General features: G+C 42.5%; 1 protein-coding gene across 3 annotated transcripts in view; it reads left to right on the top strand.

Moving 5' to 3' along the window:
- CORO1C (coronin 1C) overlaps window positions 1-17,849 on the top strand; it is an 81,105-nt gene that overhangs the window by 56,665 nt on the left and 6,591 nt on the right. For all 3 annotated transcript variants that reach the window (XM_061169427.1, XM_061169429.1, XM_061169428.1), the window contains 4 exons: window positions 11,420-11,549; window positions 14,466-14,647; window positions 15,820-15,939; window positions 16,797-16,901. In XM_061169427.1, the coding sequence (XP_061025410.1) occupies window positions 11,420-11,549; window positions 14,466-14,647; window positions 15,820-15,939; window positions 16,797-16,901 (537 nt within the window). The remainder of the gene's footprint in view (window positions 1-11,419; window positions 11,550-14,465; window positions 14,648-15,819; window positions 15,940-16,796; window positions 16,902-17,849) is intronic.

The raw sequence follows: 17,849 nt of genomic DNA, 5'->3' as shown, positions 1-17,849 counted from the left end.
ATTAGAGTATAATTGCTTTACAATGGTGTGTTAGTTTCTGCTTTATAACAAAGTGAATCAGCTATACGTATACATATATCACCATATCTCCTCCCTCTTTTGCGTCTCCCTCCCACTCTCCCTATCCCACCCCTCTAGGTGGTCACAGAGCACCGAGCTGATCTCCCTGTGCTATGTGGCTGCTTCCCACTAGCTATCTGTTTTACATCTGGTAGTGTATATATGTCCATGCCACTCTCTCGCTTCATCCCAGCTTACCCTTCCCACTCCCTGTGTCCTCAAGTCCATTCTCTATGTCTGCGTCTTTATTCCTGTCCTGCCCCTAGGTTCTTCAGCACCTTTTTTTTTTTTTTAAGATTCCATATATATATGTGTTAGCATATGGTATTTGTTTTTCTCTTTCTGACTTACTTCACTCTGTATGACAGCCCACCTCACTACAAATAACTCAATTTCGTTTCTTTTTATGGCTGAGTAATATTCCATTGTATATAAGTGCCACATCTTCTTTATCCATTCATCTGTTGATGGACACTTAGGTTGCTTCCATGTCCTGGCTATTGTAAATAGAGCTGCAGTGAACATTGTGGTATGTGACTTTTTGAATTATGGTTTTCCCAGGGTATATTCCCAGTAGTGGTATTGCTGGGTCATATGGTAGTTCTATTTTTAGTTTTTTAAGGAAGCTCCATACTGTTCTTCATAGTGGCTGTATCAATTTACATTCCCACCAACAGTGCAAGAGGGTTCCCTTTTCTCTGGAGAGTTTTTATCATAAATGGGTGTTGAATTTTGTCAAAAGCTTTTTCTGCATCTATTGAGATGATCATACGGTTTTTCTCCTTCAATTTGTTAATATGGTATATCACATTGATTGATTTGCGTATATTGAAGAATCCTTGCATTCCTGGGATAAACCCCACTTGATCATGGTGTTATGATCCTTTTAATGTGTTGTTGGATTCTGTTTGCTAGTATTTTGTTGAGGATTTTTGCATCTATATTCATCAGTGATATTGGTCTGTAATTTTCGTTTTTTGTAGTATCTTTGTCTGGTTTTGGTATCAAGGTGATGGTGGCCTCACAGAATGAGTTTGGGAGTGTACCTTCCTGTGCAATTTTTTGGAAGAGTTTGAGAAGGATGGGTGTTAGCTCTTCTCTAAATATTTGATAGAATTCACCTGTGAAGCCATCTGGTCCTGGACTTTTGTTTGTTGGAAGATTTTTAATCACAGTTTCAATTTCATTCCTTGTGATTGGTCTGTTCATATTTCCTACTTCTTCCTGGTTCAGTCTTGGAAGGTTATACCTTTCTAAGAATTTGTCCATTTCTTCCAGGTTGTCCATTTTATTGGCATAGAGTTGCTTATAGTAGTCTCTTAGGATGCTTTGTATTTCTGCGGTGTCTGTTGTAACTTCTCCTTTTTCATTTCTAATTTTTTTGATAGGAGTCCTCTCCCTCTTTTTCTTGATGATTCTGGCTAATGGTTTATCAGTTTTGTTTATCTTCTCAAAGAACCAGCTTTTAGTTTTATTGATCTTTGCTATTGTTTTCTTTGTTTCTATTTCATTTATTTCTGCTCTGATCTTTATGATTTCTTTCCTTCTGCTAACTTTGGGTTTTGTTTGTTCTTCTTTCTCTAGCTCCTTTAGGTGTAAGGTTAGATTGTTTATTTGAGATTTTTCTTGTTTCTTGAGGTAGGATTGTATTGCTGTAAACTTCCCTCTTAGAACTGCTTTTGCTGCATCCCATAGGTTTTGGATCATCGTGTTTTCGTTGTCATTTGTCTCTAGATATTTTTTGATTTCCTCTTTGATTTCTTCAGTGATCTCTTGGTTATTTAGTAACGTATTGTTTAGCTTCCATGTGTTTGTGTTTTTTACATTTTTTTCCCTGTAATTGATTTTTTTTAATTAATTAATTAATTAATTAATTAATTAATTTATTTATTTATTGGCTGTGTTGGGTCTTCGTTTCTGTGCGAGGGCTTTCTCTAGTTGCGGCAAGCGGGGGCCACTCTTCATCGCGGTGCGCGGGCCTCTCACTGTCGCGGCCTCCCTTGTTGCAGAGCACAGGCTCCAGACGTGCAGGCTCAGTAGTTGTGGCTCACGGGCCCAGTTGCTCTGCGGCATGTGGGATCTTCCCAGACCAGGGCTTGAACCTGTGTCACCTGCATTGGCAGGCAGATTCTCAACCACTGTGCCACCAGGGAAGCCCCCTGTAATTGATTTCTAATCTCATAGTGTTGTGGTTGGAAAAGATGCTTGATATGATTTCAATTTTCTTAAATTTACTGAGGCTTGATTTGTGACCCAAGATGTGATCTAATCTATCCTGGAGAATGTTCCGTGTGCACTTGAGAAGAAAGTGTAATCTGCTGTTTTTGGATAGAATGTCCTATAAATATCAATTAAATCTATCTGGTCTGTTGTGTCATTTAAAGCTGGTGTTTCCTTATTAATTTTCTGTCTGGATGATCTGTCCATTGGTGTAAGTGAAGTGTTAAAGTCCCCCACTTATTGTGTTACTGTCAATTTCCTCTTTTATATCTGTTAGCAGTTGCCTTATGTTTTGAGGTGCTCCTATGTTGGGTGCATATATATTTATAATTGTTATATCTTCTTCTTGGATTGATCCCTTGAGCATTACGTAGTGTCCTTCCTTGTCTCTTGTAACATTCTTTATTTTAAAGTCTATTTTATCTGATAATGAGTATTGCTACTCCAGCTTTCTTTTGATTTCCATTTGCATGGAATATCTTTTTCCATCCCCTCACTTTCAGTCTGTATGTGTCCCTAGGTCTGAAGTAGGTCTGTTGTAGACAACATATATATGGGTCTTGTATTTGTATCCATTCAGTGAGCCTACATCTTTTGGTTGGAGCATTTAATCCATTCACGTTTAAGGTAATTATCGATATGTATGTTCCTATTACCATTTTCTTAATTGTTATGGGTTTGTTTTTGTAGATCCTTTTCTTCTCTTGTGTTTCCCACTTAGAGAAGTTCCTTTAGCATTTGTTGTAGAGCTGGTTTGGTGGTGCTGAATTCTCTTAGCTTTTGCTTGTCTGTAAAGCTTTTGATTTCTCCGTCAAATCTGAATGAGATCCTTGCCAGGTAGAGTAATCTTGGTTGTAGGTTCTTCCCTTTCATCACTTTAAATATATCATGCCACCCCCTTCTGGCTTGTAGAGTTTCTGCCGAGAAATCACCTGTTAACCTTATGAGAGTTCCCTTGTGTGTTGTCATTTTTCCCTTGTTGTTTTCAATAATTTTTGTCTTTAATTTTTGTCAATTTGATTACTTTGTGTCTCGGCGTGTTTCTCCTTGGGTTTCTCCTGCCTGGGACTCTGTGCTTCCTGGACTTGGGTGGCTATTTCCTTTCCCACGTTAGGGAAGTTTTCGACTATAATCTCTTCAAATATTTTCTCTGGTCCTTTCTCTCTCTCTTCTCCTTCTGGGACTCCTATAATGCGAATGTTGTTGCGTTTAATGTTATCCCAGAGGTCTCTTAGGCTGTCTTCATTTCTTTTCATTCTTTTTTCTTTATTCTGTTCCATGGCAGTGAATTCCACCATTCTGTCTTCCAGGTCACTTATCTGTTCTTCTGCCTCAGTTATTCTGCTCTTGATTCCTTCTAGTGTATTTTTCATTTCAGTTATTATATTGTTCATATCTGTTTGTTTGTTCTTTAATTCTTCTAGATGTTCTTTAATTCTTCTAGGTCTTTGTTAAACATTTCTTGTATCTTCTTGATCTTTGCCTGCATTCTTTTTCCAAGGTCCTGGATCATGTTCACTATCATTATTCTGAATTCTTTTTCTGGAAGGTTGCCTATCTCCACTTCATTTAGTTGTTTTCTGGGGTTTTATCTTGTTCCTTCATCTGGTACGAAGTCCTCTGCCTTTTCATTTTGTCTGTCTTTCTGTGAATGTGGTTTTTCCTTCCACAGGCTGCAGAATTGTAGTTCTTCTTGCTTCTGCTGTATGCCCTCTCCCCACCTGCTTCTTAATACCTCATTTTCCCCTTTGTTCTCCTGAAGATGAAAGACCAGTGTACAACAAATCAAATGATTTCAAACAGCAACATTATTAATTAAAAAAAAAAAAAAAAAAGCAGAAAAGTTCTCTGTAGTTTCCCAAGTGTAGCCTCCTGGTAATAATAGCCCAGGACCTGCAAGTGTAGATGGATATCAAGGCCCAGCTCCAGTAGAGAAAGGATGCTGAGATAAGCCCAGGTCACTTAAATGCTCTCAGCCTCAGTTGCCTTACATGCTTAAAAAACTAAATGAAATAAACAAGCCAATTGAGAGGATCAAGGAAGTATAATGAGTTACTATTTTTTACAGTGAGTTTTGATATATACTTATAGTGGATTCATGGTAGTAAGAATATCTTTAGCAGATAATATAGTAGAAAAAAACACAGTAGAACCAATTTATCAAATGAACTGTAAAATGATTAACTTAATTTAAAAAAAACACTTTTTGAACTTATAGTATAATTCCATTATGTCCTCTGCATTTAAGCAGTGATTTATTCACTGTGTGAGAATTGATTCTGTGGCAGTCATGTTACATTGATTGCAGTTTTAGAGAGGGAATGCCAGCCTTATGGTACATTCGTCCATCTTTTAGAGATGGCTTCTTTAAGCAGCCGAAAAGTAAATTATATTGGCATGGTTTGCCTTTGGTGTTCTACCTTTTTTTTTTTTCTTCTGTTTTTTGGCCGTGTTGCTTGGCATGTGGTGTGGGATCTTAGTCCCCCAACCAGGGATCGGAACTTGTGCCCCCTGCGGTGGAAGCACGGAGTCTTAACCACTGGACTGCCAGGGAAGTCCTGGTGTACTACTTTTGAAGTGGTGTTTTGTATGAGCAGATAGCAATGATATAAACCCTCTTCCCAGAAACTGTACTCTGCTCCTAGGTTTTCCAGACTTTTGGTACTGTGAGTTCTTTTCTCTATCTCTCCTCACAGAGAGTTTCAAAGATTGTAGCTGTTAAGTATTTTACTTGGGAAAATTTTAGCTCTCAGAAAATAACAGTGTTTAAATAATACAAAGGGCAGCCAAGGGGAATTCCCTGGCGGACCAGTGGTTAGGACTCTGCGCTTTCATTGCTGAGGGCCTGGGTTCAATCCCTGGTGAGGGAACTAAGATCCCACAAGCTGAGTGGTGCGGCCAAAAATAAATAAATAAATAAATAAAATGAAATAAAAGAGCAGGCAAGGTAAGTTTAGGGAATGACGTTGATTCAACACTGTCCCTTATCCGCAAACACAGATGCAAAAACTGGCGAATTCAGACAGTGGCGCTGCCTGACTGGTTCTTCCAGAGTCTGGGAGAGGGAAAGATCTTGCAGGAGGAGCATCTTATTTGCCTTTACCTAGATGTTCTGATTGGTCCCAAATGATGAAGTTTAAATGGACACTTTTCCCTTTTCTCAAATCAGTCTTAAACTCCTGTGGAAATCAACAAAAATAAACTCCCTATTTTACCCATTTTTGCTTCTGTTGTAAATTTTCCTATTGCAGTTTTTGCCTTGAAATAAAGGTAGAAGTGATGTGGCTGGTGATGGGAGCGCATTCCCCAGGACTCTGGTCCTACTCAGTCGTTCAGCAGGACTTCTTGTTATTTCCATTCTGTACAGATTGCATCTGGGCCATTGGGCAAGTGGATATTATAACCTTGGCACGTCGGAACCCAACTCTCACTTCTTGATTTTCTCAAAACCAATGTTGTTCTCAGTGTCATGGTTCATTTAGGAATGTCCTGACTCTCTGCATCCTGCCCCTTGGGGTGTTGGATCAGTGGCTTCTGCAGGGGGTTTGCTGCTCTGCAGCTGCTGCAGAATCTCAGACTCTCCCTGTCTCTTTAGATCAGCTCTTTCCTTCATTCTGCCTTTGGAATTGGTTTTCTCTACATTTTAAAAATGCGGCGTTTTGGGGGAATAGCCCTTTTTATTGCTGTAACTCTAGTGCCTAACCTGGTAGCAAGTTCACGATGGGTGATTAAAACAGGGAGGCAGTGTCTGGAAACACTTTGTGTTTGCTTTAAATTTGCGCTGTGTTTGAGAAATAAAACCATCAAATAAATGTACTTTAAAATGACTACTTGAGAGAAACCCACTTTTCTTAACTTTCCTCGCTTTTTTTCTTGTTAGAACTGTTCTCTTGAGCTGTTCTTTTTCCATATTTAGAAATTCAGATGGGAAAAGGATGCCAGTGATATAGTCATTCCTGAATGGATGCTTAAAGTTGTTTTTTCCAGAACCATGTTGGGTTTTCACCGATTGATTCACTTTTTCATCTGGAAGCCCTAGGGACTAATTATGTTTTTTTTCCTTTCTTTCAAAACAAAACAAGACAAAACATTGCCATAGTAATGTGTTGTCCACATAGAAAATTCCAGGAATACACAGTATTATTTTTAAAAAAAGAAAAGAAAAGAAAAAATCAGGAGGAGAGGGGATAGCTTGTAGTGGCTGCCGTGCTGAGATGCCCACTCAGGGCACAGCAGAGGGTGTTTGATGCCACTTTTCCTCTCTACTCACCGCATACGTTTTTGGAAGAGCCGAGTGGTATGAGAGTCCTAGCCGCAGCCACGGAACAGAGAGAAGCTGACGGACCAGCCTGGAAATCAGAGCCGATCTCATTTGTGCTAATTGGCCCGGGCATGAACTGGAGCTTTCACACATATGATATCGTGGATATAAACAGCCCTGCAGTTGGGTACAGGGCTGAATTAATTTGAAGACAAATTAATTTCATTCCATAGAATCCTGCTGTCCAGACTTAAAATTACATGTTGGGGTCATAGGGGTCACAGTTCCAGCAAGAAAAATAATCATGAACATATAGTAGATCCTTTTTTTGCCAAGCACTGTTTTAAGCCTTTATGTGGTGATTATATTTAACCATTGTTAACAGCACAGTAAGGCAGGAGCGTGTCCCATTTTACCACTCAGGAAACACAGGCCCAGGGGGTGACAGTTTTGTCAAAGGTCACCCCGTTTGCAGTAGTTCACATTCGGGTAGTGCTTGGGGGTGCAGAATGTATCAGCTCATTTGACCTTTGCATTTACCCCTGAGGAGCAGAGCCGCTGCTGTCCCCCGTATGGAACGAGGAAATCGAGGCTCCCGGAAGTGAGGCCCCTTCTTAATGCTGACACATCCAGTTAGTGTCCCAGCTCTGGTGGAGACCGTGTCTTCTGATGCTCCAGGCCAGCATCCTTTCCACCACACCAGGCTGCATCCCAGGTTATGCACAAGAAAACTAAACAGGGACCGAATGGGACTTCTGCAACCTCTCCAGTCCAAACTGGAAGGCCGTTGCCGGCTGCAGCAGAGAGCCCTACAGAGGGCAGAGAGCCACGTACCGACAGGCCTGTGAGCAGGGCCAGCAGGCCCGAAGCAGGGCTGTGTCCGCTTCGTGTGGAAGGACTTACAGATGTGCCAGCCCTTCCCCACAGGCCACCTTTCTCCCCACAGAGGCCGGAGTGCCACTGTCTTTGCGTTTCATCGTACAGGCTTTTCTGGTCACTCTCCCCTGCCTCTGGGAATCCTCATGCTGGTGTTATCTTTCTTACGCTGGTGACTTTTCCCTGTCAGCCCCTCAGCCAGCCTCTTTGGAGCATCAGCTCTTTAGAAAATTGTTCTCTGCGTCTGTTTTTTATTTTGAAACTGGATCCTTGATTTCCTTCCTTCCTTCTTCCCTTCCATCTCTTTTTTTTCTTTATAAATTTATTTATTTATTTATTTATGGCTGTTTTGGGTCTTCATTGCTGCATGCAGGCTTTCTCTAGTTGCGGCGATCGGGGGCTACTCTTCGTTGTGGTTCGCGGGCTTCTCATTACGGTGGCTTCTCTTGTTGCAGAGCACGGGCTCTAGGCACGCAGGCTTCAGTAGTTGTGGCTCGCGGGCTCTAGAGCGCGGGCTCTAGAGCACAGTCTCAGTAGTTGTGGTGCATGGGCTTAGCTGCTCTGCGGCATGTGGGATCTTCCCGGACTCGAACCCGTGTCCCCTGCATTGGCAGGCGGATTCTTAATCACTGCACCACCACAGAAGTCCCATCTAAGTGCTTTAGATTCATGTTACCACATTGGTCTCCAGACAACCCCAGTGAAGGCAGGTTCATTATTATTCCCATTTTATTGACGAGGAAACTCAAGGCCCAGATAGGTGAATGTCCCCAAGGTTATACAGCTGATACATAGCAGAATCAGGATATTCTTCACCCCTGCACCGTACTGGGGGCACTGACTGTGTGCCAGGCACTATTCCAGGACTTTCTTAACTCAGTCCTCACAGCAGCCCTAGGAAGCACAGATACTGATGCTTCCCTGTGCAGTGATGTTGAACTGTTTGCCCAGGACCATCACAGTAAAAGGCCCGGGCAGGATTTGAACCAGGGTCCGTTTGGCTCCAGAGCCCATGCTCCATCCATCTGCTTGTCTTTGCTGTCTTTTTGACTTTCGGCCTCATAGACAGCTCTGCTTTGTTAGACCGTAAACCCTTCGAGAGCGGGACCTGGGTTTAGTTGTCCTTCCCCACTTGCCTGGTAATGGGCCTGCGTTACGGTGGCTACTCAAGAAAAGTGCTGCACAAGTGAGTAACCGAGGTAGTGAGATGGGTTAGGTGCCTGGATGAAATACATAAGCCTCATTGAGGGAACCATGGAACCTGCCAAAAGTGAGATAAAGAAAGGGCCAGAGAGTTTCCTCATTTTTAAAATTATATAATAAACGTTTTGTTCCATCATTAACATCTCCTCGCCATCCAAGGAAAAGATGGATGAAGAAGCTAGAGAAAGGAAAAGATGAAGTCCCATTATGAGCTCTCATGTTTAAGACAGGAAATGCTGCTTACATCCAAAGCCTCCCATCACTCCACGCTTCATTAGGGATTTAGAAAACGCACTGCTTAATCTCCGTCATTCAGGCAGTGAAGGTTTTACGATCCTTGTGGGAAAACCCAGCAGCCCGTGGTCACAGTGCCCCCTGGAGACGGCAGGTGGAATTACCACGCTTTCCGTCCTAAGCCTGAGTCGGAATTCATCTTGCAAAATGCATTTCCTGTTGAGTCTCTGAAGTCTCGTTTCATAATTGTTTCTCTGCCGACTTCGTGCTTTGATTAAACCAGTAGTTGTTTTCTGTTCCTTCTATTCACAGTTTCAGTCCTGCTTTACATTCAAATAGCCAAGTTCAACGTGGAAGCTGTTTTACTGTGCATAAACCCTTGAATAAAAATAGGTGAAAGCAAACAGCTCTGGAGGGTAACAGATGCCCACACTCAGAGTCTGTTATGTTGGTGGAGAGAGGCAGGGGTCTGGGTGAGGGGTTGGGGGAGGCAAGGTAGGTTCCCTTTGCCTTCCATGCTTGTTCATATCTGCCGTGTTTAAAATCTGCTGAATGATGAGCGTGCAGGGGAAATTAGGTGACGTCCTAAACTTATGCCCTCAGAAGGCAGGTTTATGAATGATCATTTAATTCACGACTTTCCTGCAGTCCTCAGACTGGCAACATTTTTGTTCTGATTTTTTTCAGGACAACAGAACCGAGCTGAACCTTAACCACTCCTAATTCAGACTCTGCCTTCCACCAAGCAGGCGAAAACAGACAGTTGTTTGTCTCCTCCTTAAAAATCCCCAACAAAGGAAAATTCTGTTTCTCACTTGTTCTACTGTTGAGTATGATTTTTTCCCACTGGCAAGTTCTAAATTTGTTATGAACTAGTTCCATAAGATCTCTTTTGGTAGAAGATTTACTCACTTTAATCTTCATACAGAAGAAGATAATTGTTTTAAACTTTAGCCTGTTCACAAACTTAAATGTTACTTAATATCTGGTTTTAACAGCTTTATTGAGGTATAATTCACATACAGCTTACCCATTTAAAGTGTACAATTCAGTGGTCTTTAGTATATTCATAGATATGTACCACCATCACCACAGACAATTTTAGAATGTTTTCACCACCTCAAAAAGAACCCCCCACAAAGAAAGAAACCCCATATTCTTTACCTATTGCACCCCTCCCCCACCCCCAGCACTAAGCAACCACTAATCTACTCTCTGTCTCTATAGATTTTCCTTTCTGGACATCTCATATACATGAATCCTACAATATGTGGACTGTCTTCACTGGCTTCTTTACTTAACCTAACATTATCAAGCTTCATCCATGTTGTAGCGTGTGTCAGTACTTAATCCCTTTCTGTGGTCATATATTCCTTCACGTATCACATTTTGTGTATCCCTTTATCAGTTGCTGGACATTTGGGTTGTTTCCACCTTTTGGCTGTTATGAATAATGCTGCTATAAAATTTGTGTACAGGTTTTAGTGTGGACATATATTTTCATTTCTCTTGGGTAGGTACCTAGGAGTGGAATTGCTGGGTCATAGGTAACTCTGTGTTTGATCATTTGAGGAACTTCCAAACTGTTTCCCAAAGCGGCTGCACTATTTTTCATTCCCACCAGCAGTGTATGAGGGCTCTGAATTCTCTATACCCTCGCCAATGCTTGTTGTTATCTGTCTTTTTGATTCCAAACTCCTAGTGGATATGAAGTGATATTTTCTTGTGGTTTCGATGTGCACTTCCCTGACGGCTAATAATGTTGGGCAGCTCTTCATGTGTTTTTTTGCTGTTCATATATCTTCTTTGAAGAAACATCTAGATTCCTTGCTCATTTAAAAAATTTGGTTATTTTCCTTTTATTGTTGAGTTGTAAGAGTTCTTTAAATATTCTAGATAAAATTCTCTTTTCGGATAGATATATGACTTGGAAATTATTTTCTCTCATTCTGTGGGTTGTCTTGTCACTTTCTTGATAGTGTTCTTTGAAACACAAAAGTTTTAAATTTTGATGAAGTCCAATTAATGTTTTTCTTTTGTAAGAAGATTTCTTTAGTACCTGTTACAAAGCTATTAGGTATCTTTTCATTTTCTCAATGTAAAATTATAGAAAATATGATGTTTGAAAAACTGCGCCACCCCCCAAGAAGGTTTGGTGGATGGAGTTTGCTTTCCCCTCAAGAATCATGGACTTAGCTAGGGGTTTTCACTCCAATGCGTCTCTTCATGGGTGCTTCAGTCATTTTGTATTTTTCTTTCAATTTTTTGGTATGCTTCTAACAGGAGAGTTTTGAACTTAACAGGGAATTTAAAATAAAATCTCTACTAACAGTAAATAAAAGCAGAGAGGTCTAACATTTTTAGACCTTAGGGATATTCTGCTCTTTGCTCTCCTACTGCATTTGAAAAACAGCTGTACGTGTTTCGCCACATTCTGCCTTTCATCCAAAGACCACTGTATGTTCTGTTTATGCAGAGCAAGGCTTCACACTGGATGGTCACAGTAAATGTGGTAACGGAAGCCGACCGCTTTCATGTGGATGACCTTTCTTCCTTTGCCAACAGGTATGGCAGATCCCAGAAAACGGACTCACCCTTTCCCTGACTGAGCCCGTGGTCATTTTAGAAGGCCACTCAAAGAGAGTCGGCATCGTGGCCTGGCACCCGACGGCCCGCAACGTGCTTCTCAGTGCAGGTAGGAGCCGAGCTGGCCTCTGCTTTCCCCTTGCCCTCGCTTCTCGCGGCCTCTGTGTGGAGGGAGCAGCAGACGCGTGCTGGCTGTGCTGGCAGTTGTGAAGCAGGTCATTGGAACCCACGACGGGGTGCCTAAATGTGGGACTTCCCCGACACCCGTGTGCATGTGTGTGTGTCGAGGCCACTTGGGCAAAGCCAGTGGAAGCTGTGGACTTCCTGCCTAGAATTAGGAACAGACACATGCTTACTTATATAATCGCATTTCAGCAGAGTCGTGGTTCCTGCTGGGGCCCTCCATGCCTCCATGGCCCTCAGTTGTAGTTATTTCTGATGTAGTAGAAGGAGCCCGAGTGGGAGCCAGGAGCCCTGGGTTCCAGCTTTGGTGTTGCCGCCAACTTTGGGGTGATCCTGTTCGTCAAATACCCTCCTTCCTTTTAAAAAATACTTTCATCTTTCTCCTTGCACTTGTAGTCCGTGTATACTATGGAGAATACATATAAACAAAAGGGAGAAAAGAAAACTCATTTACAGTCCCACCACCCGGAGGAAACAGCATTATTGCCCTTTTGATGTTTCTTTCCAGAGATATTTCTGTGCCCATAAACAATTTTACATACAAAGATGGGTTCAGACACTTTACATGTGACCTGCTTTCTGCACTTGCTGGTACACTGTGGTCCTTTTCAGGTGCCATTACATGTTGTATGATATTTTTAATGACTCCATTAATAGTCCATTGTCTGAATACCTCTGTTTATTTAGTCAGTCCCCTATTTTTGGACATTGAGGTTGTTTCCGATTTTTCACTGTTAAACAGCACTGCAGTGAACCCTTGTGACCAAGTCCTAGTGTTCCTATTGGTTTCCCACTTGTGTAGTTTCCAAGTTTCATCTTAAAGAAATCTTTTTCTTTGTCTAAAATCTGAGATTTTATCTGCTTTTATAGAAGCAATACAAAGGACAGGAAGGAGCTTTGTGGGGTGATGGAAATGTTGATCTTGACTGTGATGATGGCTACATGCATACGTACATGTATCAAAACTTAACCAATGTATACTTAAAATGGGTGCATTGTATTGCATGCAAACTATACCTTAATAAGATTGGCTTATAAAAAAAGCAGTGCTAATGTTAGTGGTAGAATTTTAAAGATCTTTCTCCTCACCAGTAAAAAGGAGAGGAGCAGTTCAGTTTTTAACTGGGTATGAAAGGTATATGTGACATAGTGAGTTAAGTTAAAAATCTAATGCCTGGTACCTATTGAAACCAAGAACTACTTAAAAAAAAAAAAAGTAAGACTTTTTAAAAAAAAAAAATTAATTAATTAATTAATTTTTATTTTTGGCTGTGTTGGGTCTTCGTTTCTGTGCGAGGGCTTTCTCCAGTTGCGGCAAGCGGGGGCCACTCCTCATCACGGTGCACGGGCCTCTCACCATCGCGGCCTCTCTTGTTGCGGAGCACAGGCTCCAGACGCGCAGGCTCAGTAGTTGTGGCTCACGGGCTTCATTGCTCCGTGGCATGTGGGATCTTCCCAGACCAGGGCTCGAACCCGTGTCCCCTGCATTAGCAGGCAGATTCTCAACCACTGCGCCACCAGGGAAGCCCAAGACTCTCTTTTTTAAAATCACAATTGACTATAACTGGGAAGCCTTCCAGTGTTCTACTCAGAACCTCAGTCTGATAAGGAGAGAAAACAATTCCAAAGGTGGAATTCCCTCATGGAAAATACCCTACTGCCCGCCTCATCGAGGTCAAATCTAGGGTATCATCAGCAGACTGAGCCCAGTCTCCCTTTTACACGCAGAGAATGGTTGATTGCAGCGTTGTGCATAGTTCTGCATGGTTTAAGACTATGTGATCCATCCACAGTGGCTGAAGTTACTCATTTGCCTATGATGAACGAGGCAGAGGATGGGTCAAATCTCCATCGCAGAGTTTAGCTCCAACTTTTCATACTGTCTGTCGTACAGTTTTTTTCACCCATTTCCTATTTCTGACCCTAGGTAACTTAGGTGTCCTGGTTATTAGTGGCTAATTTTTCTAAGTGCTTGCAGAATTGGCTTATTGACAAGAATCCATCTTCAGGATGTCCATCCCTTATTTTGCTTCATCCTTGAGCTAATGTCCTGGAAGCAGCAAATGGTGCCTCTTTTTAAAGGGGCCTCGGGGACTTGGGGCCGAGCCTGGAGGGAAGGGAGGATGGAGCTGAAGAGCTGAGGGGCTGTGGCTCAGTGGACCTGTGGCCTCTTTGGGGATCAGGTTCTGAATTCATGTGCCTACTTGACGACAGTTTGTGCTTCTCAAATCAGGCCAGTCTTGGCCTGTTTTTCTCCCCTCTTCAAGATAAAGATCTGCTGTGAGCAGATGGCTAGGCATTTCCCTTCACTTGTAATTTACATGCTTTTGTGCAAGACCATGTCTTAACAGCATGGTTGATGGGAATAACCTGCTATCCAGTCTTTGTCTTGAGCCTCCTAAACCACCATTTAAACCCTTTATTTTTAGTTCCTCTGGAAAGGAAAGAAGCTGTATTCGTTCTGATGCTTGTTTTACTAGAAAAGGAGACTTAAGATCACTCAGGGTCCACCAGCCCAGTTAACTCTTAAAAAAAACATAGGGTTCTATTTTCTTGTTGTTCTTTGTTTTTGTTTGTTTGGTTGGTGTTTTTGTTTGTTTCACATGAGCCCAAACTTCACACGCTGTATTTTTCCTTTAATGTGTTTCTTTTATACAAATTTCTTTTTTTCTTGGTCACATCAGTTTTTGACTGCCAGTAAGTAAGGCTTCTTATAATTAGCATCTCCATTTCAATACATAGGTGTGTTTATCCTCCCTGTATTTGTATCGATAGTTTTCACAAATGTGTTGTTGTGCAGGCGTTTCTCATCCCTGAGGGGTGTGGTTCTGCTTGCTTTCAGGCTGTGATAACACCATCATCATCTGGAACGTGGGGACGGGGGAAGCCCTTCTAAACCTGGACGATATACATTCGGACATGATTTACAACGTGAGCTGGAACCGGAACGGCAGTCTGATCTGCACAGCCTCCAAAGACAAGAAAGTGAGAGTAATCGATCCTAGGAAACAGGAGATTGTTGCTGTAAGTATTCTTAGGACAAAAGCCCCAGTATGTGTAGCGCTTTAGGGAGTGAGAACTTTCTGCGTCTTAAGGCAGACCGCAGGGGCTGGGACTGCCAGTCCGTGGACCCTTGCTGTGTGCAGACGCCAAACTGTGAATCAGAAAGGTCTCGGCCAGGCTTCTGTCTCCCAGTTGCCCTTCTCTCCAGAGCTGTGCATTTCTAGCTTTTACCCAAGCCTTCCCTCTCACTTGGTGACCATTTCTCACAAAGAAACAAAGTTTTTTTTATCAGTTTGCTTAAGAATGTGCAAGTCTAGAGCAGCTAACCCACAGACTTTACTGCATGCTGGCTTAAGACTGCAGATGGGTCTGTTGATTCCCTCCGCTGCTCCCCAGTCGGTCTTTAAAGGGCCTGACAAGTTGCCATGGGTTCTCTGCACAGCTCAGCGTCCCCGTTTCTGCCACCTGAGCTAGGCCTCCACAGAATCACACATCACGGCAAAAGATGGACACTCGGGCCTTTAGTCAGGTTGACACTGCAGGGGTTGAATCCAGAGGTGCCTCACTTTCACCCCACTCTGTGCCTCGTCACGGCCCTTCTCTGAGAAGGCGGCTCTTGGCCTTCTCAAGAGTCGAGTGACAGGCATGGCTGGTGCTTATCAAGGCCCCGTACCCCGTGCTTTCTCCACTAGAACCTTCCAAGGTGTGGGGCTGGTGGGCTCCCGCTGAAGAGATGAGGCTAAGGAACGGGTTAGCCTGACTCGACTTCTGTCCTATGAAATTGCTAGATGCTGTAGTGACTATCCACCTTCAGGTTATTATCATACTCTTGAGAAACAAAGGCTTGGCAGAGCCGTTTCGTGCGTTTTGTTTTTGCGGAGCCTGGACTTGGGTTGGTGGCAGGGGCTGGTGGAAGGACTGAGGCCTTTCAGTCCAGACCTGGCGCGATTGCTTGCTCACCAGCCGAGGGGCCTTGGCCAGATCCCTTGGTGTCGCTTTGTTTCCTCCTCCTTCAGGAAGGGGAGGTGGCCAGTACTGACACGCTCGTGCACGTACGTGCACACGCACACACACACACCTTTGACGTGAGTGGCATGTGGGGTGGCGGGGTTCACTGTCTGAGCCCCCGCTCTCCCCCACTTTTCCTTCCTGCAGTCTGACTGTGTAAGCTGCCTCTTTGCTCTCTCGCCCAGGAGAAGGAGAAAGCACATGAAGGAGCCCGACCCATGAGGGCCATCTTTCTGGCTGACGGCAACGTCTTTACCACTGGTTTCAGCCGCATGAGCGAGCGGCAGCTGGCCCTCTGGAACCCGGTACGCCCCTTCCCAGCCCTGCCACCCCTTCCCCAGCCTCGAGCTTTCTCTTTTCTGAGCGGGCCTTTGGGTTGGTCAGTAGATGATAGGGTTCTCAGTGTCGTTTGCTGAACTCCTGCTTGTCTTAAGTTGGATGTGAAGTTCTCATCCTCACTGGAGACTTACTGCTAAATGTATTTTAAAAATGCATTCTTGATACTCCCAAGGAGTCTATGTTGACTGTAGATTTTAGAAAGAATGCGTGAAGAATCCAGTGTTTTAGACTTGGGAAATAAGTTCTAAACTTAGTTAAAATATTTCCTAAAGAACATGATCAAATGTCTAAATCAAAATAGTCATGCTTGGGAAAATGTTCATGACAGCACAAGTGGGAAAAACGTACTGAACTGCATATGTGGTATGATCCCAATCTGTGTGTGCTTCTGTGTTGGAAGGAAATAGGCCAAAATGGTAATTGTTTCTACCCCCCACTGGACCGTGGGATTACAGAATATGGGATGATTTTTATGTTTTTCCTTGTACCTTCTAATTTTTAAAAGAACATGAGTTTATTTTTGTAATAAGAAAAAAGTACTTTTGAAAAAGAAAGCAGTCACAAAGGAGATAGGCTCTCATCTCTGTCATGGGATCACACTGATGTGTGCATTAATTATGTTGCCAAATCAACACAATTTTCAGTGAGTTGGATCTCATCTAGTATTCCTATTGGTAATTACATGTATGAATATCATATGTGCATTGTTTAAACTTTCATTATTTTAGGGAAATGGCTAACTTAATTAGGGATGAAAAATGTATCATCTTATAAAAATTCACCTTTTAAAAATGTGTGTGTGTGTGTTTTTTTTTTTTCCCAGAAAAATATGGAGGAACCAATTGCTCTTCATGAAATGGACACTAGCAATGGGGTGTTGCTACCTTTCTATGACCCTGACACCAGTATCATTTACTTATGTGGAAAGGTAAACAGTAATTTTGCTGTTTGATCTTAAATTTAATCCTGTAAGAAGAAAAGTTTATCCTTCAGAGATTTAGTAGATAAGCAATTGTATAGAGAATAGTGCTCCATGGGTACAAGCTTTTGAGGGCCTCAGAGACTCTCCAGAGGGTTCTCACTCCTGGAGTTCAGTGTTAAGGCCCAGGCCTTACAATTACATGGCCTGACTCAAGTGTCAGGAGGTGACAGTTGTTACAAGAAGACCCCACACTGAACTCAGGACACCTTCCTGCTGCCTGATGATTTCTGCCTAACTAAAGTGTTGGTAGCTTTATTATCATTACTGTTACTTCATTTTAGAAGGTAAAAACCTCAGTATTCCTTATTCTTCTGTAGGCTCAACTTCCCTTAGAATTTTTGTAGTTGAAATAAATGAATTAATACAAATGGAGCTGTTGATGTGTTTCCCTTCCCCAAACCTGTCAGATAGTCCCTTGCTGGGGATGAAGCTGGGGGTGTTTTACTTCTGTTCACAGTTGATGGAGTGGGCTGCAGACCTGCTTGACATTTTTATAGGTCAGTTATTTAGAAACTGAGATCTTGTCTGTTTCCTTGAAAGTCATTTTACTTGAGATGTTAACAGCTGCCATAGACTGCATTGTTACCCAGATGTTACTAACACTGGGTGGAAAGTTACTGTGAGTATGTAGAAAACAAATAGTGTATGATTAGCTTGTCTTCCATTGCTTTAGATAGTTACATCATTGAAACAAATGGAAATATGAGAAAGGAGAGGGTTGTTAGGGCAGAGTACTGCCTAGCTATTTATCACTTCTTACACACACATCTCTCTCCTCAGGCAGGATTGCCTTCATTGTTCAGGTTCATGTAACTGTGTGACAGTTATTTACACTGAGAGAGGCTAGCACATGCTTCAGGTCGTCAAAAAAATCTGACCATTCTAAGCCAGATT

The sequence above is a fragment of the Eubalaena glacialis genome, chromosome 15, assembly GCF_028564815.1.
Source record: "Eubalaena glacialis isolate mEubGla1 chromosome 15, mEubGla1.1.hap2.+ XY, whole genome shotgun sequence".
NCBI lineage: Eukaryota > Metazoa > Chordata > Mammalia > Artiodactyla > Balaenidae > Eubalaena > Eubalaena glacialis.
The sequence above is the reverse complement of the archived record's forward strand: the minus strand, read 5'-3'. Positions and strand labels throughout refer to the sequence as shown.